At 38.9% G+C, this 20,664-nt stretch overlaps 1 protein-coding gene across 1 annotated transcript; it reads right to left on the reverse strand.

Annotated features, from left to right (window-relative positions):
* Nucleotides 1-1,042: 1,042 nt before the first annotated feature.
* On the reverse strand, nucleotides 1,043-18,921 carry LOC135248034 (protein kinase C and casein kinase substrate in neurons protein 2-like). Its single transcript, XM_064322147.1, has 10 exons — nucleotides 18,666-18,921; nucleotides 10,180-10,251; nucleotides 8,646-8,802; nucleotides 8,319-8,554; nucleotides 7,247-7,402; nucleotides 5,713-5,888; nucleotides 4,936-5,056; nucleotides 4,683-4,753; nucleotides 4,155-4,234; nucleotides 1,043-2,888 (listed from the first exon to the last, which is right to left on the reverse strand). Exons 2-10 carry the CDS (start codon nucleotides 10,237-10,239, stop codon nucleotides 2,779-2,781), a joined length of 1,167 nt encoding a protein of 388 aa, XP_064178217.1. The 5' UTR covers nucleotides 10,240-10,251; nucleotides 18,666-18,921; the 3' UTR covers nucleotides 1,043-2,778.
* Between the last annotated feature and the right edge of the window lie 1,743 nt (nucleotides 18,922-20,664).

Consider the following 20,664-nt stretch of genomic DNA (forward strand, 5'->3'; position numbering starts at 1 on the left):
TAATTATTTATTTTGTATTTTTTGGTTAACATTTAATAAGCTGGTTTGAATTCTCACAACCCAAGAAACAAGTCATTGCCCAACACACTCTCTGTACACCACCATCAGCAACAGGTCAAGCGAGGACCAGTATACAGATGGACGGAGGCTCCTCTGTGGACAGGTAGAAGACAAGGCACTGAGAACTGAAGTATCAGAATCAATCTACCTAGCTAAATTACATAATCTCTGACCTGTGAAATTTGGATAGATATACTGACATGCATATTAAATCTGTAAACATATGGACATGTAGATACAAAAATTAATAATGTAAAATTCCATTTGACATATTCTCTATTTGATTTTAATTCTGCTCATAAAATAAATTCATTTCTTGAACCATTGCAGATGCAGTATTTGTGCAAAACAATGAAGCAAAAAAAGGAAAGAAACAGCCTGAGAAACAGCCCCCCTTCTGTCATGACTACACTGGAAAACTGCAGCACATCTCAGTTACAATGAATCTAATAATAATTGAATTGAAATAACAATGGTAAGGTATATCTGTACGCACTGTGCAGTAAAAGATAACTTTTTGAAAGCCTACCGTAGATAAATATATCCAATTTAGGGTAATTTCATAAGAGCAAATATAAGGCTGATGAAAGGATCTGACAGGCACTCTCTCTCTCTCTCTCTCTCTCACTTTCTGTCTGACTTTCTCTCACACTCACATACACAAGCAGGAATACACGCACACAGGAATGTTCTGTAGCTCATGGGGGCCTATTTCAAAATCCTATCTTGAGGCCCTCTCCTCTTCTTTTACCGCTGCCCCACCAGTCACTTGCCTATAAGGGCCAACAGAACACCACCAACACCAACAAAAGCGTTAGAAGAAACCTCTGAACCTTATTCACAAAAAAAAGGTGCTTTTTCTTTCAAGCACTCACAACTGGAATTTTGAAAAGCTGTATTTCAAACAACAAACATTAAACATTGCAGACTGTGCATTTCCATAGCTTTTGGGAAAGGCAAAGGAGGGGCGACACTCGCTGGGGAATGTGTAAAATCTTTTTATTAATTTAAAAACAAGCTTTAAGAAGCTTGAGGCGCTTCTAAAAAGAAAAACTGGCACAAATTTAATTTAGGAATTAAAATAAGATCAGTCAATTATATCATGTTAACATATGCTATATAACATATTCAAAACATAACGTAAGCCTGTAATAAATAACACACACCCAAAACAATAAATCATTGGACAGTGGCTGCACACAATATTACTGAGTATATGCAACTTCAACTGATTAAGTTGAAGACGTCAAATATGCTTTGTAATATTGCGTTAAACCATTGTCCATAATTGTGTCAATTATTTAATGAAGGATAGGGAAAAATGTTTTTTTTTTAGTGTACTTAATACTGTCGTGTGCAACTACTGTCCAATAATTTTATTTTTATTTGTTTTGAGTGAATATCACATTGCTACCATTTTTGCTACCCTAACTTTGCTACTTAAATGATCTAAACTTATTTCACATGGGAAACTTTGTTTTGGTTATGCAAATAGCCATAAGGCTGATTTTGACCACGCAAACCTGTATAGGGTGTCAAAATAATGGCAGAGAGACAGCTCATTTGATGTGCATTCTGACGATACAAGAAATTATTTGTGTTGTGGGGTTTTGTGTTGTATACTGTACACCTGTGGACATGCAATGTGTTACCACAGAAGATGAACTAAAGAAGGAAAAATGCCAAGTTATTTAGTTAGGTAACATTATGCTACATGGCTTGCCATATCTAACTTTTTCCTTAATTCTTATGCAGTTCTATGAGCAGTCCTCATACAACTAGGGAATCTTAAAACTAGCCTGCTAACGACCAAAATGACTGACACCAAATGGGGAGTTCTTGATTGAGTGGAGAGCCACCCTATAGTAGTACATCAGAATATTGCGATGTTAAGCTAGCTACTACAGATGAATGTAAACAGGAGTTTAACTAAGTGTGAAGCTGGCATCTACGGTAGTCAAGGACGCTGTTATGGAAAGGTCAGGAAAGTGCCGCAATGTAGCCGTGAATGGCAAATGCATTATTATATTTAGGACACCCTTAAACATTTTAAATCTTACGATGGACCTTTTTTTAATTCTCATGGGTGTTCAGGGTCCCTTGGCTCATCGGGGCCCATTTCATTTGAAACAGCTGAAACTGCCACAGCACGCCTCTGCGTGCACACACACACATGCACACACACAATACAGCCATTTTTACCTGTTCCAAATTAGCAGTCAAAACAATGCATTATTTGAACTCATATAAACCCTCTCAACCTACATTAAGTTCCATTTCTTTCATGAGTCAATCCTCCACCAATCCAGGTATTATATATTGTGTGCATCTGTACATATCCTTAATGAAATACAAGTATTTCAAATGCCCAATTTAAAGCACAGTAGAAAACGTGTTTCACAAGCTTTGGCTGACATTTTGAATGTAATATGAAAAATAATTAATTCTGTGAGTAAAATTTTATAACTGAAGCTTAAAGATGTAAAGACTGGGTATAAAATGTACATGTGTGTATACATCCAAAAGAAGAGGATTCAAAATCTTTGTATGGAATTGATAACATTCAGCACATAATCGAATAATCTGTTGTGGCTCCAAGTCCAGGGTTCAGAATTAATGCTGTACACACAGGATACTGTGGGCATTAACACCACAACTAAGCTGTAAGCAAAGTCATTTTGGATGGTATCAAATCCCTCTTGTGGTGCGACTGAGTTACTACAAGACCTCTACATAATTTGCAGGGTACAGTCCTTCTTGACCCCCATCCTTCATTCCTCTGCACCAGCCCTGGTCATCCTCTTCCTCTATCTTCAGGAATTCCTCCCCTGGTACATAAGAACAGAGTGAGAAATACAGGGAGTGTGAGGGGGTTAGCTCTGCACATGAAATGTACATGTACAGAGATACAAAAATATAAAAACTGAATATTTTAGTGAGCAGCTGTGGACAGTGTTGGATTTGCAAAAGTTCCATGGAAGTCTTTTCACTTGATTTCTGTAAATTTAGGAATCTATGCACAATTAGGAAATTCTAGGCTGGAGTCCAATCCCATATGAACACAATATGGCACCACAAATGGACAGGGCCATTTGATCATCTAAAGTCAATTAATCCTTTAGAACAGTGGTGTCAAACTCGTGCCATGGAGGGCCGTGTGTATGCAGGTTTTCATTCCAACCAATTAATGCTGCCTTAATTGAGTCCAATTACTCATTCAGCCATATGCGTTTAACTGCATTGAAGCACAGAATATAAGAACATTTTTATTTAGACAATGCGGGTCACCATAGACGTCGGGTCACCATTGTGCACAAACCTGCATCCCTAATTTAGCAAATAATTTAACTAATTATATAATCAAGATCTGAGGCTGGAATGAAAACCTGCATACACACGGCCCTCCATGGAGTTTGACACCACTGCTTTAGAAGGTGCAGCATTTCCACTGCCTTGTAGGCCTGAATGAATGAGTGAAAGTATGAAACATTGCATTTATATAGCACTTTTCCAGATGCTCCACTGCTTTACACTAATGAGAGGGAACTCGCCTCAACCACCACTAATGTGTACCAACCTGGGTGATGCATGGCAGCCATTTTGCAACAGAACGCTCACCACACATCAGTTGAACCTCCTACACCAGGGAACCCCCTACTCTTTGCAATGAGTGTCATGGGGTCTTTAATGAGCAGCAGGGAGTCAGGACCTCAGTTTAACACCTCATCACTGCACTGGGGTATTGGGGTTTATTTGACCAGAGGGAATATTGCCTCCTGCTGGCCCACCAACACTACTCCTAGCAGCAAATTAGTTTTCCCAGGTAGTCTCCCATTCAAGCCCAGTCTTGCTTAGCTTCAGCCTTTCAGCAGGAGCAGGGTACATGGTGACATGGCTGCTGACTGCCTTTACCCTTTCTAAACGTAGGCATAATGGTTTCCAACTGTGATTTTCAGGGGCAGATGCGCACCAACAAAGACACAAACAAAAACAAACACTGTTTTGGAGGAGGAGGCATAACAGACCGTTTGACAACCATAGTCCCCAAATTACTTCCAAAAGAGTGGTTTTGTATGATTATGATAAATATTTACCTGCTTTAAAGGAGAGTTCATCGGTTTCTTGTCCCATATATTCATAGAGAGCCCTCACTCTCACACCTCCCATCATTACACTGGGGCAGGGAGAGAGGGAGGTTAACATGGGGATTCTCTGCATATTGCTGTATGTAACAGTAACTATGGGTTGGGCAGTTGTGTATTTGTGGATCTATAAGCTTGAAATATTTTGAAAGCTTAATATACAGCCATTTCTTAGCTAATTTCAGCCTTTCTAACAGGGGAGCAGAAGCCATACCCCTTCATATGACATAATCAGTTTGAATGAGCATGGAAATATTGATTTCAGAAGCTTTGGACCTCACAGTCTCCACATAACGTAGGACTTATGATTTCATTACTTGCAGATGCAGGCTTTTTAAAGTGTGGGGCAGTATTTGGAGTAATATTCTGTATAATACGGTAACAAAGGTGATTATTTTATTTAAATGTTACGGCCAAAAATATGTTAATGCCAAATTTAACATAGCAGGGTGACACATTTTAAGCACAGCCATAGCATACGTTCGCTCAAGCATGTTTTTTTTCTCTGTCTCCTTCTTTCCCTTTGTCTTCTTTTCAGGTGGAATCCATTCCTTGAAAAGAGAATATAAGAGATACAGATTCAGAAAAAAACTTTCCCTTGTTATTTGCCCTTAATGGGTACAATAAATCAGAATAACAAAATGCTCTATACTAAAATCAGTGCACTATTTGTTATGTAAAACAGCACCATGTCTTATCAGCACACTACCCTTCAGAACAAATGTCACTATACCTGGAAGCAAGGCCAGTCAGTGGGCATGCCAGGGCCTTGATGGTTCTTCCACCAGCGCAGGTCATCCTGTTCATTAATGGACATGAGAGTGTGGTGGAGCTCACTATATACTGCCTTCACACTGAGAGAAACAGAGAGCTTCATTATATTTAATAGTTTTTTTTTAATCAGCCAGTGAGCACATAAGTGTCACATAAGTCCCAATCACACACAAACACACAAATACACACGTACACAAACAATTGATAAATCATTATTTTCATATGGCTAATTAACTTGCCGTTGAACAATTAACTGGAATGACTGCTTAAATTGATTGAAAGACCACTTGACACATTGCTCAAAGTATAAGCTCTGTCGACTCCTAGTGGTGGAAGACAGAAACACATGCATTAACAGCCCAAGTCATTTAGATACCAGCGATTTACCAGCTTCATTTATGCAGCAAAATCTTGGACATGAAGACAACTTTCAACTACTTCTGTACAAATATGAAAGTTGCAATTTCAATGCAGGTGGATGCCTGCATACTGAAATTATGGTTCCTGCTGCCTTGTAAAAGGGCTTGCTATGGTGTCACTGAGAAATGAAATGGTAAATCCCCACTTTATCTTTGCACATAAACACACAGTGATTCAAATTAATAGATTAGGCACACACTCTGACTGACACAGCTATACATATATAAAATAGCTTGGCTAGATACGCTGATCAAATTGTTTGGTGTGTGTATGTGTGTGTGTGTGTGCGCGCTAGTGCAAATGTGTGCGTGCTTACCTCTCATTATTGGTCACATCAAGATGTCTATGTATGGACAGGAAAACCTGTTTGAGGAAACTGATCCTCTTCCTCTCTTCCTCCTGAGATTGGTCAAAAATGGACTCCATTTCCTCCATGTAACGTGGAGCATAGCGTGTAACTTCCTCTAATACTTTTTCATAGCGACCACGTACCTATAGAGAAAACAAAAATTTTGTGGGAAAAATACAAGTAAATGTGCATCATATACTATTTGATGGGTGTAGAACCGGCTTCTTTCTTTGTGTCTCTAATTCAAGTAGCTTACATTTATTTACTCCATACAGTTGTAATACCAAAACAGCTGACATTGGACTGCATAATTAAACAAAAATTGCATATAAAATAGTCAAAATGACTAACTAAACTAAAAATATTTCTGCCATCTATGTTATGTGTTCATGCATTCATATGTGCAGCACATTCATAATGCCACCAAAAAAGCTAAATTTGCTTAAACCTTGGTTAGTTTAAAATACGAACACATTAATGAACACCAAACTTATGCATGTTTCTATTGACATGCCCCCCATTGCAATATAGAACCCGTGTTGATGCAAACCGTTTTACTGCAGACCAAAAAATTATTAAACCTGATGCAAGCAACAACTATTCAATTTGTGGAAGACAAACCTAGCAATTCCACTTGTGCCCAGGCACGTTTGTGCTTTACTGTACATTGTCACAAAAATAGAGCACTATATGTATCATATCATGTGTAGCCTGCTGCTGTTAGGGTATGTATTTGTTTGGGAACATGGGAACAATTATTAGGGCTGTATATTTGCTAGGTTTCTGAGAAAAATAGAATGTATCTTTTGTGACCTGTCTAGTTTGTTACACATTACTCCCAGCATTTATGTTGATATCAAATTAATTTAACAGTACAGATATGCTGCAGTACAAGGCCAAAGGCTGCTCTTGAGCTTAAAAGGCTGTATGAAAAAACACCACAGGTAATGAGCTAATATTGTAAGCTCAAAAATGTAAAGGCATGTCTTTTATAATAATACAATTTCTCTGAGAAAAATGCAGAAGATTATATTTTACGCAGCCGTTTTTGATCATCTTTATCCAGGGTTCCAAACATTTTGGAGAGCACTGTATTTCTAATAAAACTCATAGGTTGTTCACAAGAATGAAGTATTAACAGAATATAGGGCAAATTACATAAAAACATAAGCTAAAAATATAACTACACCATTGTACCCAAATAGCCAATGCTATCTCTTGGAACTGGAATCCATTTCCCTGTTGTTTACCCTTGTATAAATAATGTTGAGCTACAATGACTGGGTAGTATAGTATTCTAATGTTCACGTCTCACTGTAAAGGAACCATAAGCAACCTCAGTCTGACCTATAAAAGGCAGCAAGAAGAGAGAAAGCAGTAACTGTTGAAAAAGCAACTGTAGGGGCATCATTGAATTTTCGATGTTGTTTTTAGTATGTTTTTTTTTCTCTTCAGTACATCAGCGAATGACACAAACATTAGGCAGCTTTGCGACTCTCACTTTGTCTTTCTCCTGAGCAGCCTGTTCCCGCTCCTCCTGTATCTTCTTCTGCTTCTCGATGGCGTAGTCAGGATTCCCGCTGGCGTGCGCTTCTCTGTCCTGGGCGACCTGTGCCTTGCGGCACGCCTTGTGGTACGCACCGCGCGCCTTCTCCAGCTACAGTAGGACAAACCACAGGGCTACCACATGAATAACAACTTGAAATAATCCCACCCAGTACTTTCATACACTGATAAGGAGTGTCCTTACCATCACAAATGGTACTGTTTATACCAGTAACAAGCAGAAATCTAACTCAAAATCTATCATTGGTCTGGACATTTTACACTTGATTAGCAAGTGAGGCAATTAGCAATCAACTTTCACAATCAACAGACAAAGAGACCCAACGTTTTCACTTGATAATGTCATGGTGTAGAATTATTTCTTTCCACATCACGACACAGAATGTAAATAACAATGTTCAACTTAGTAAAATAAATGTTATAATTACATAGAACATGCTTTTAGTAAATCAGAGGTAAGTCAGACAGATCAAAATTTGCAAGAAGAACCAATAATATATTTCAATTAGTTAAATGTATTTTAATTAAGATTGCCCCCTCCTCTATTATCCCATGACCAGCCACAACTGTGCACAAAGATCTGGTGCTCATATATAGGCTTGGCTTCACTTGAATGCACAGAAATGCTCCTTTGCAAAGGAAAACACGTAGGCTTACTGAAATTTTATCACAGACCATTATTATGTGACGTTCCTTTAAATCGCCATAATTTATCAATAATGGCTTCCTTGACATTCATTGACACAACTCCGATCTTCATCGTGCCAATAAAAGACTCCAGAGGGAATTAAAAGCCTAGCATCAAGACTAGACACTGAAAGCTCTCGTATACAGTACCTGTACTAAGGAAGCAATTTAACACACCTGATTAATCAGAAACATCATTAAGCCATTAGGGACTATATATAAATAGTGGGTGGGGGGGCTATATATATAAATAGTGCTGTCATTTTTACATGGTGAAACCAAAATGTGTATATATAGATATATAATTTACACACATTTACCTTTTTCAACTTCTTTGCCCAGGGTTTTTGAGCACGAGCAAAGCCTATATCAAAGTCATGGGATTCCCGAAAGCCCCCAAACATTTTCTTGTGGAATGTCTCTTTCTGCCAGGTCTTCACTCTGTCCCCATCTTCAGAAACAAGGGATCGACAGATGGAGGAGTGCAGGGCAGACAGGCGGTCAGCAGAGGAGAGGAAGCACTGCCACGCCCTCAGAAGGGAACCATACAGAGGGCCTAAAACAGAGGAGGAAGATAAGGTGAGAGAGAGAAAGAGAACCAACCGCTGTTTGCTGGACATTTGAGGGGCGGAGCTGGGGGTACTCACTGCTATCTACCAGGGGCTTCCACTTGTTGCTCCACTCACTGAGCTGCTGGGCGTACTGCTTCTCCACGCGGGCCCTCTCCTGGAAGCACGCCACCACAAAGTTACAGGCCTGGAAGCATTCCTCGGTGCGGCGGACCGTGCTCTGGTAGTTCCCTGGCTGTGAGGGAAGCCAAAGGGCACATGTTGATCTATCAGTAAGAAATGGATGACTAAATACTTCATTCTTGAGCTCATTATATAGCTCAGTTATAGTGAAGCGGCCTCATATGACCGCTCATCTTATTTCTAAAAATCCAATATTTTTGTGCATGCATTTCTCTCATTCAGTTATGTTTTTCTAAGCCCCGAACAACTGCACTGCACTCAACTCCAGTTGATATCCAGGGCTATCTTCCATAGTCGCAGTGTTTTACAATAAGGTATTTTAACTGAGTGTCTGTTTTTCATTAAAACAAAAGTAGACTTGCTGAGATCATTGGGGAGAGTCATAGATGACCTGGGTATTGATTGTGAGAAATAAAAAATGGTAGGGCAATGATAAACTAGTGGAGAATAAGGGAGGCATGCGTCCTTTTTCTCTAAATGCCTCCTTTTTTGGAGTGATGTGGCATTATTTCAGTCAGAACTCTCACTCACTCCACACAAGTGCATTTAGCACTCAGACAGCCTCAGACAGTCTCCCTCAGTGGCAGGCCATGCAGTTTGTACTTTACGTGCATCAGTGGAGTTCAATCTGTTCACAGGGTACGAATCCTCTGGGATTTCAGTAGATGGTCCCGGAGGCGCTCCCCTCTCTCGGGAGAAACACGGCGCAGCGCTGCCAGCTAAACCTACGTCACACTCTCCGAGCCAAGAGGTCGCACAGCCTGCTCGCCTCAGAGTTAAGCGGAAACAGCCAAATAAACTGCCGCTAGCCAAGAACAACACTGACGCATGCTGCAGAATGACAGCCAGCCAATGAGGTACAATAAACAAGGCTTTTCTCGTAATGTGGTGTGCTGACAGGAAATGTATCCAACAGGCTTGCCGTCGTATGTGAGAACATAGCAAGGCCTCACTGGGAAGGCCCTAGGATAGAGAAGATTAACCTCCTCCTGCTCTCTGTATGAATAATACAGGTTTTCTTTAGGTGATAGAAGTGCTTTAAGAAGCCAGTAAGCACACATAATACACACGTATACGTCGCTGCAACGTCTGCACAATGTAATCAAATTCATCAGTACAACGTAGCATTTACAGCGTTTGTTCTCTGGCCCTATGTCACCGCTTTCGAACACCAATGCCGCGGCAACATGGGGCAGTGAGCAAATGCTCTACATACTATGTGGCACCGATGAATTTGATTGCATCGTGCAGATGTCATGGCAACATATGTGTGCTTACTGGGAGCAGCTATTGTTTTTTCAGGTAAATGGTGTTTTGATAAAGCATGATTTGTGATTGTTTCCCTAGCGTTGACCTTGACATGCAGTAATAGCACCCTGTAAACTCTATTTACACTCCTTTCTATTTACACTCCTTATTTTGTTCTCACCATCCAGAAGCTTTGGTTGTTGGCATCTTCCACGGGTGTCTCTTTTGCCAAAGTTGACATTCTGTGGTCCTTCTGTGTAGAAAGAGGGAAATTAATTTATATAACTGTATTATTTTGAAAAATCCATTTAGGTGTATTATCATTGATTCATTAGTATTTTTAAGTTTGGTCTTTTAATGCATTATCATTGTTCGACTTATTACAATCATAAGAAAGTACAATACAACAGACACAAACTGCTGTTAGAGAACCAGGGATATGCTGTAAATCAGAGGCTTCTGTAGATGCTGTTTCTAGAGGATCTGTAAAAAGATGTTAATGTCTGTGAGACTTCCAATTAAAATCTGATTTTTTCCTTACAGGTTTAATTTGCTATTTACTTACTCCCACTGGAGCCCCACCAACACAAAATCATGATTCATCAAAAGAAGTAACCATCAGTTTCTTAGCATTAACTCCTAAAGCTGTGTGGACTTATCTCATGTCAGCATGCACAGTAAAATGTGCAGTGTTAAACAAATATACAGAGTACATGTGGTCCCTATTGGACTCATATGTTATTTGTTAGGGTTGAATTAACACTGGACATTTTACTGTGTGTAATAGGTCAGGCTCATATGACAGGTCATAAGCCTAAAAAGTGAGGTCATGAAATTTCTAACTTTGGCTTTTTGATTATTCCCTGTAGGTCCAAAATAGTGAAGACAATGGGCCTCATTCACAAAACTTGTTCATAAACTGTGTGCAAGAACTTTTCCAGGAACATTTGGGCATTCATCATTTTCTGCTTATCTTTATTTGTTCATGGCTGTTTTCTTATGCTAATCACATGAACAGGATTGCACATAATTTACAGTCAACATGCATTATCTCATATACCTGGGGTACACACAAAAACAAAGGTCTGCACATGTGTAATAAATCCCATATTTGTTTTTTATAGGAAAATTTTTAAGAACAAACGTAAGAATAATTTTAAAAAAGTTTTGTAAATGAGGTTCATTAATCTTTTCACAATTACTTTTTTACTGCACAAAGAAAGATAAAATATAGTGTTAGATAACATAGGTGTTGGGCGCACACACATTACTTAAAAGGAAGGTAAGTGATAAAGAGAACTAAATAGACAGTTAGTTCATGTGGAAACAGACCTTCATTTGATTTAATTATCAAAAATGAATGATTTTTGTATGTGACAAACTTGTATTTGTGACGGATTCTGTATGTAATAGACAAGTGGAAGTGTAATTGAGAGCTTGAACGCTCTTGAATGTTGGCTCCACCTTCTGGCCGAGTGGGGTGGTTGCATGCTGCCTAAACAATAAACATGCCTCTGGTTTATTTCCTTAATCTTCTGCCAAGAAAAGTCACACCAGACCTTCTGTCAGGGTGAGCACCAGTATGACGGTTCAATTGAGTGCATCTGGCGTGAGGACAGTTTTTGATTTGTCTTTGAGATTTGTTTGGCTGACTCCCCTGACATTCTGATGCCTGCCTGTACCTAAGACTGTGAGCATTGTTTAAAGTGCAACATTCAGCTAACATTTTCTAATGGATTTACAATGCTTGACTCATGTAGAGGATAATTGTTTTCAAAATATTTTTTGTAAAAATCATAGTAAATACTCCAGCGTGACTTATTGTGTAGGAGAAACATCAGTGCGCTCAGCTATTTATTATGAACAATAGTTACCTACCCCACTAACAACATTCCCTGATCAAGTAAAGATGTAACATACATCACTAAAGCTACAGACCAATCAAAATACAAATTGTAAATTCATACAGTAAACATCCATAACAAGTGCAAAGAATAAAACCATTTAAAACTATAATCTGAACAACATTACTTGAATTGAATTAGTAAAAAGGGGGGATTGATGGTTGGGGGACCAAGGTGCAGTCTGAACAAGTGGGTCTTCAGCCTGCATCAGAATATGGCGAACAGTTCCACTATCCTGGCCATGAAGCGAAGTTTGTTCTGTCACTATGGGGCCAATACAGACAGAAGCAACTAGGCAAGGAAGAGAGCCAGTTGCCTCAAATTTGCCAGTTGGATAGATCAGTGCAGGGTGTAGGGTTTGAATGTTGATTAGAGAGATGGCGGCAGTAAAGTATAATGGGTAAGGAGTTGGTCTTGTAACCTAAAGGTCTCGGGTTAGATTCCCTGGTAGGACACTGCCATTGTACCCTTGAGCAAGGTACTTACCTTGCATTGCTTTAGTATATATCCAGCTGCATAATTGGATACAATGTAAATGCTATGTAAAAAGTTGTGTAAGTTGCTCCGGATAAGAGCGTTTGCTAAATGCCTGTAATGTAATATGGTGGAGCCCGTTCCATTCACTGCCCTGTAGGCTAAGTACCAAAGTTTTAAAATGAATGTGAGCTGTAACAGGCAGTCAGTAAAGTGATATAAGGAGGGGTGCAACATGAGCATGCTTGGGAAGACTGCAGACAAATTATTTGGCAGCATTTTGTGTTAGCAGCAGCTGCTCAGTGGCACAAACAGGGATGCCAGCAAAAATGGAATTGCGATAGTCTATGTATGAGAGTACCAGGGCCTGGACTAGTAGGAGTGTACAGTAACTGGTGAGGAAAGAGCGGAGTCTCCAAATGTTGCATAGACAGAATCTGCTTGTCCGACTCACTATGGCTACATGGAGAGAGAAGAAAAGTTGGTTGTTAACTTGGAAAAATACTCTTTTGCTTATGAGTATGTGCTCCTTGTCTGGAAATTAAATGTATTACAGAATTTGTTCGGCAAGTAGGATAAAGCCACTATTTACTGTATGGCAGCTCTGAATGCAGCCCAGTCTGCTATTCATTTTCCCCTTCAATAAGTTTACTCCTCTGAAAGATAATCCAAGGAAACAAGGAACACAAAAGACCCCAAATGGTGAACATGAATGAAAATATTATATTAATTAAAAATAATAATTATCAAAAAGTAAAATTCAATCAAGTTAAAATCTAATTCATTCCTCAATTTTTTTTAATGGGTTAAGTGAGCAGTAACTGGTGGAATCAACTGAGAAGTCAATCCTAACTCCACATTGGATTTAAAAGGAATTTGGTAATTACGCTGAGCTCCACAATGTTTGAGACAAAGCCATCTCTTTTTTTTTTTTTTTTTCTTAATTTGGCTTCAAAATTTCAGATTTGTAATCAAACAATTCGCATGGTTAAATTAAAAGGTATGTTCATACATTTTGGTTTTGCCATGTAGAAATCACAGCTCTTTTTATACATAGCCCCCCACCATAATGTTTGGGACAAATAGTTTCACATGTGTTTCACATATCATTGCGTTGAATTATTTCCTTAGTGCAGGTATTAGAGAGCTTTCAATATCTAATCTTGATTGTAGGCTTTTGATTGCCTTTGCAGTCAGTTATTGGCGTATGTCATAATGAGGACCAGAGTTATGCCAGTGAAAGTCACTGAAACCCTTTTGAGGCTAAAAAATTAGAAGAACTGCAGAGACATGGACCATTAGGCTTACCAAAATCAACTCTTTGGAACATCATGAAGAAGAAGGAGAGCACTGGTCACCTCAGTAATCACAAAGGGCTCGGTTGGCTGAGGAAAACCTCTAGTTGATGACTGAAAATTTTTTACCATAATGAAGAAAAACCCGAAACACCTGTCCGACAGATCAGAGACATTCTTCAAGAGGTAGATGTGGATGTGTCAGTTACTACTCTCCGCTGAAGACTTCACAAAAAGAACAACAGAGGCTATACTGCCACTAGTTAGCCAGGTTACAGTTTGTGAAGTACCAAAAAGGGTTGGATGGATGAGACTTGTATCAGAGTGATGGCAAGAGCATATCTGCTCAAGTTCAAAAAATACCTCCAAACTCATTGGACTCCAAACTCAAGACAATGGGCCTCATTCACAAAACTTTTTAAAAAATTATTCCTGCTTTTGTTCTAAAAAATGTTCCTACAAAAAAACCAATATGGGATTCATGACTCATGTGCAGACCTTTGTTGTTGTGCATATCCCAGGTGTATGAGATTATGAATGCTGCCTATTTGATTGCATTCATGTGCAAACCTGTTTATTTGATTAGCATTAGGAAATGGCCATGAAGAAATACAGATAAGAAAAAAATGATCAATGCCAAAATGTCTTGGAAACATTACAATTACTTTAAGATCAAATGTGATTGTACACACGTTTTGTGAATAAGGCCCAATTATCCCAAACTTGCTGTTAAAGAGTTTTTCAAAGCCAAAAACAATAAAATTTACTGGCTAAGTCATTTACCCAATTTGAATCCAATTGAACATGCATGTCATACATTGAAGAGAAAACTTCAAGCAAACAGCCGCCGAAACAAGCAGTAGCTGAAAATGACTGCAGCACCGGCCCAGCAGAGCATCACCAGAGAAGATACTCAACACCTGTCTATAAGTCACAAACTTCAAGCAGTCATTGCACGTAAAGGATATGTAACAAACATGAAAAAGTACTAAACATGATTACTTTCATTAACATAACCATGATGTGTCCCCAACATTCAGGTGTCCTGAAATGGGTGGGGGGAGGGGGGGGGTAGTATAACAATTGCTCTAATTTCTACATGATGAAACCAAAATGTATAAAAAATAAATAAAAGCTGAGACTCTGCACTTCCACCACATGTGAATTGTTTGATTACAAATCTAAAATTTTGGAGCCAAATCAAGAAGAAATAGTGTTTTTCCCAAACATTTTGGAGTTTGCTGTAAATATAAAAACAATATATGGCAATTAAAAATAAATACAGTACATTTATACACTCACTGATAAATGTAGCCACACTAATTGTAACTAACTGTACTGAAAAGTAATTTTAATAAATGAAACGTAGTCTCTACAGAAATAAAAACTTTCCGGGAGCGGAGACACTGTAACACCGTGGATATGTGTGCATAGATGTGAAAGACTACCAGTGGATTTTTAGGACAAACAGGTAATTGACTTGATCAGATCAACCAGAATAAGCCACTTTGTAACAATGTCACCTATTGTCCCTTTCTTCCGTATGCCATATTATAAAAACTAGTGCCTGACTGTTGATATGATGTGTTCATAGGATGCGTTAGCAGTCTCAGTGGACAGTACAGAATTATGCTCATTGGGGTTCCTTCTTAAAGTAGTGATAGGGCGGCAGTGTAGTATAACTCATCTTGTAACCTAAAGGTCACAGGTTTGATTTCTAGGTAGGACACTGCCGTTGCACCCTTGAGCAAGGTACTTAACCTGCATTGCTTCAGTGTATATCCAGCTGTATAAATAGATGCAATGTAAATGCTACATACAAGTTGTGTAAGTTTCTCTGGATAAGAGTGTCTGCTAAATGCCTGTAATGTGATGTAATGTGATACTTAATGAGAGCAAAGCCAGACATTCATTTGTGATGCAAAGAGATTATATCACCATGTATTGCCGAGGACAGCATTTAGTGCGATACTGCTGAAATGTCATAGCCAGTCTAGCCATATATGGTCTACATGGGATTTCATACACAAGTGAAATTTTCCCCCATTTTTTTAAAATTTTGAATTTTTTATGTAAATATTTATGAATTCTTCTTCAATATTTCAACAGTCTACTATGACCAGACAGGCAAACATGTCTATATTTGTTTCTGAGAGACAAACAGATGCATCTGAGCAGCAATGCCTTGCTGATGTGGGAGACTTTTGGGAGGCTGTTTGTATGACTGATCTCATCGTCATGGCCCACTGCTCAAACCTACATTTTGCTCCACCACACAGTCAATCAAAAAAAGGAAGCTTAAAAGAAAAGACAGTGGGTTGCAGATACAGATGACTGGATAGAGATCATGCTGTTTACTTGCTAGTCAGTCTGTCAGATAGAAAATGACAGCTACAAATACCGAGGGTCATGGCAAGCAGGGTTGGAGTCACTTCCATTTCAAGTCAGTTTATGAAATGAATGAATTACCATTCAATTCATGAACTGAGAAAAAATCATACAATAATGCTCTATGAGCATTTTTCCATTCATTCATTGGATTTCACTTTACTGTACATCCTGAATTGACAGTTGAAATGGAATAGAGTCCAACCATGATAGCATGCTTTAGATACAATAGAGAGAGAGAGAGAATTTTAGATAATTATGGAATAGTGCAAATGGGACAATCTGGGACAGACATACAGATAGAGGTAGTTTGGTACATTGTATATAGTCCTTCGGTCAGTAGCTTGGTATCCTACGGATGGAATCTGACAGCCAGAATAGAATGCCCTCACCCAGCATTCCAATCTCTGAAACTCTAGCCATCCCAAAATAAACAAGGGTGAGAAAGGTCATCGTTCCCTGCCTCCTACACCCTCTCCCACATGTTCTCTCAGCTGGCTATGCTGCTCTTCTCATTCTCTTTTTCCAGGTCTTTCCCTTTCACCTTTTATTTACATTAGAGACAACACAGCATACATACAGGCATCCACAACACTGTGCTGCACTCCATACTGATCAGCCTCATCTTTTCAAGAGGCACATAGAGACTTAACAGAACATGCAGTTATTGCCATAATCATGAATACTTTACCTTTATAACACAAATGTATTGTAATAATTCAGCAAATCTTATCAGAATTGAATTCCAGTGAATTCCAGTCCAAATGCACTGCTTTATATTCTCCTTGGTTAACACATTGCATTACATTAAAATCACTTGGCAGATGCTTTATCCAGAGTGATGTACAATAGTGGAGAATATCAGTGTTACTCTTAGGAATACAGAAGTGTGGTATCACCTAGACAGCACAGAGGTCCATTTATGAAACAACGTGTATTGTGACTAAAGAATGTACCACTTGACAGATCTACCTATTTTTACCCAGCTATGACTATAACATTATCCGAAAGGAAGTACAAAGAAAGAATGAGAAGGAAAGGTTATAAAAAGAGGGTCAGGGGAGCAATGATGCAATCTGAAGAGGTGTCTTCAGTCTGCATCGGAAGATTGGCACGAGGTCCAGTTTCCAGCCACCCAGTAGCGGAACTGATAGGTCTGTAGGTGTGTAGGGCATGGATAATCAAATCTGGACCTTGAATTCAAATCCGGCCCTGGTTTTCTTTCCCCCAGGTAATTAACTGAACCATTAGTGCTACTGATCGGCCCAACTGTATTCACACCTGACTCCCAGGTAAAGGGAGGGTGTAAAACCAGAAGTTCTTGGACCTCGAGGGCCATTATTTGAGTAACAGGACTGTAGAAACAATGGAAGTGACCCTTTACTGCCCCAAAGGCCAGTGCCCAGGTTTTGAATTTGATGCAAGCCAAAGGAGACCTGACTGAGTCCAGGGGGGTTGTACATCTTTTTGACATCCAGTGCATGTGCACATACAACTCGCGTACACGTTAAAAACAGATACTCCCATATATGTGCAAACATGTGCACACACTCACCCATATCGCTCATTCTATTTCTAACACACTCATGACATACACACACATGCATGGACACACACACACACACACACACATGCATTCAAACGCATACACAAACACGCGCACATATAGTAGTATTAGTATTCCACTGTCAATTTCCCCCCTCAGCATGTAACTTTCCAACAACACTATCACAGGACTGACCAAGAGAGAAGAAAGAGAGAATTATATTTCTGATTTGCAACCCTCACCCATTTCCTGCTCCTCTCTCACCGCAGTTTCAGCTGTATTATGCATTTACACTGTGTGTTGTCAGGCCTGTGCATGTTGCATCTGATAGGCAACATGGTGACTATTCCAATTAGGGGGTCAACAGCTGTGCTCAGCGATCATGGAGACAACACACAGCAATTAGCTAGGTCCGATTCTGCCTGAGGTTAAGAATACAATGAATTATGTCCTGCTTAACCTTTGATCCCACTTCCTCTTCATTTCCTCCTCCCACTCTGCAGTCTCTCCTTATTATACAGTGCAGAGTTAATGCGCAGAGATGGAGATGGAATTGGAGTAGGCGTGCCTACAACCTCAGTTTCTGATTGTTGTAAAAATCTAACAGTACCTAACTTTGCCACTATAATGGCAAAGAAAGAAAGAATATACTACTAGAGTATATCCTATCGACATTATAATATCAACTAAAATGTAATTATTAATATGAAATGTAACTAACATTAAGGTATACTGTTGTGTTACAAATTTTACAAATACAGCATCATATAAATCATTTAATAGAAAAACTGAGTACTCAATATTCCACGGCTTGACCACTCACAGACTAGTGATTCTATGCAATCAAAAGCTTTAATGACTTTTTAACTCTCTTCTAACCCTATTGCATTCCCATTCTGTCACGACCGGTCACCCCTATTTGTCTGCCATACTTTTGACAAACATTGCCCTGCAACCAGAACACTGCATAGAGAAAATATGGGTTGAGATTGATAAAAGCAGAAGTTCACCAAAATGTATGAAACTGTTTCAACTAATAGTAGAAATCTGGTTTTCCTACCTTTCACTCTTTAACTGGTGACTTTTTTGCTCTGTCTCTCCTCTTACTTTTTCTAGGTTAGGGTTTTCCCTCTCTTTCCCTCTTCTTTTCTTGGAAATTTTTCCCTCTTCTTCTTCTCTTGCACACTCCTTCACTCTCTGGCTCACTTTGTCAGTGTCAGATGATGTGGCTTTCTCTCTCTCTTTCTCACTCACCCCTCTCTCTCTCAACTACAAAAACAGCTGCAGGAAACTGGTCTTTTCTCCTCCCCCTCTCTCAGTGCAGTGTTAATGAATTGTTGTGTCCAGGCAGTTAGTATCTGAGTGTATGTGACCCTGAGATTTAACCCTGTATTAGTCACAATGCTGTGCAAATGTAACATAGTGTTCCAGCCAATTAGTGTGTGTATGTGGCTTTGAGAGAAGCAGTTGTGTTTTCAACACTTTGTGCACTTCATTTCTTCACTGTTGTGTTTGTCATATGACCTCATACAGAGGTCCTTACAGTGGAATAGTTTCGAACAGTAAAAATGACAAAACATATAACTACAAGCAATAGACAACTAAAGTAAAAAATAAAATAAAAATACCAATGCAAAACACCCTGACTTGCACGTTTAAAAGTTACATAAAATGTGTTCCATTGCAGTATGTATCCTGTGCAACTTAAGTGCCAAGTGAAGAAGAGTGCATAAGAATGCATCATATGACAGAATGGCTTGAAATGTAGGCCTTCTACACCAACTGGAAAATAGTTACCCAAATATTACTTAGTAACTTTTATCCCTGAGATGACCAAGCATCTAATGAGAAGCACAGAACCGTGGGGTTCAGTCTAATTATCGATGCTGGTTGTTGTCACATACAATATTATTATCATTCAAAGTGCTTGAAGATGTGTTTAAAGTCTAACATAATTTTATACTTTCACTTTTTCCGAGAGAACGCAGGTTTGGCTCCCTGCCATTTTCTCTGTCACTTAACTTTTGAATCATTTAACACTAATGTTTTCACCTATCAGCCTATAATTGAATAAAATTTAAAAAATGCAACCTTTTTCTAAAGTAATTATTTGTCATACAACACATTATCACGTTCTGACTGATTAAAAGTCCGGGGATGTGAATGTGGAACACACCCTGATCATATAATGGACATTTTAATTTGTGTTTCAGGGTAATATCTTTGAACAAAACAATCACCTTCTGAATAATGGCTGCTTCTATAAACATTACTTCCGCTATCAAACAATACATTGCAAAGGAAATCACAAATAATTCTCAACCTGTTTATGGCTTATTTATTAATGCTGAAACCTGGCTTGAATATAGTCATTTTTACATATCATTTCCCAAAATGTTACAGTTTGGGAATCGAGTAGCCTTAGAAGATCTTCGGAGAGCCATGGACAATTTACTGTCTCCAATGTATTTACTGGCAGGGCACAAGAGAGGGGGAAAAGACCACACCTTTGCCATTAGGGAAAGGACAGGCCCACAATCAGAGTAGTAAAAATGGACAGGGGTTTTGAGGAAGTGAAGGTTTAGAAATGACAATGGGAACAGGGGGGAGGTTTTAAAAAAGATAAGAAATCAGGCAATCAGGAAATAATACTTTATACTGATTGTCTAAAAAAATATATAAATGTTCCTAGTTGCACAGCACAAATCTTTTTTCCACATTTGATAGGATGGTGTGTGGTTCTTCACAGATTATGGACAAAAAAAAACAGTTGAAATGTTGGTTTCTGATTAATCAAGCATTAATGTTTCCACTGCTTCATACTGACATTTTGGGTTAGGTCCACTGGGGATTACTCTTTGTTTTGCATAGTGAATTCTATAAATACACAGAAACAAACTAAAGATGCACACACCATTAAAACATAAGACAAAAGATCATTATCAGTACTTTGGTTCTGCTCTGTCCTGAACCATGACAATTCCACACCCCTCTGTAGTTGGTTGTGGGTCATGTTGCAGAAACAGCTGCCTCAAACATCTGGTGGCAGGCTCACAAAA

Source organism: Anguilla rostrata, chromosome 2 (genome assembly GCF_018555375.3).
Source record: "Anguilla rostrata isolate EN2019 chromosome 2, ASM1855537v3, whole genome shotgun sequence".
Classification (NCBI taxonomy): Eukaryota; Metazoa; Chordata; class Actinopteri; order Anguilliformes; family Anguillidae; genus Anguilla; species Anguilla rostrata.

Coding starts and splice junctions, on each gene's coding strand:
- LOC135248034 (XM_064322147.1), bottom strand. CDS start 10,239: ATGTCAACTTTGGCAAAAGAGACACCCGTGGAAGATGCCAACAACCAA. Junction 8,803..10,179: donor ACAACCAAAGCTTCTGGATG/GTGAGAACAAAA, acceptor CTTCCCTCACAG/CCAGGGAACTACCAGAGCAC. Junction 2,889..4,154: donor TGAACTCTCCTTTAAAGCAG/GTAAATATTTAT, acceptor CTTATGTACCAG/GGGAGGAATTCCTGAAGATA.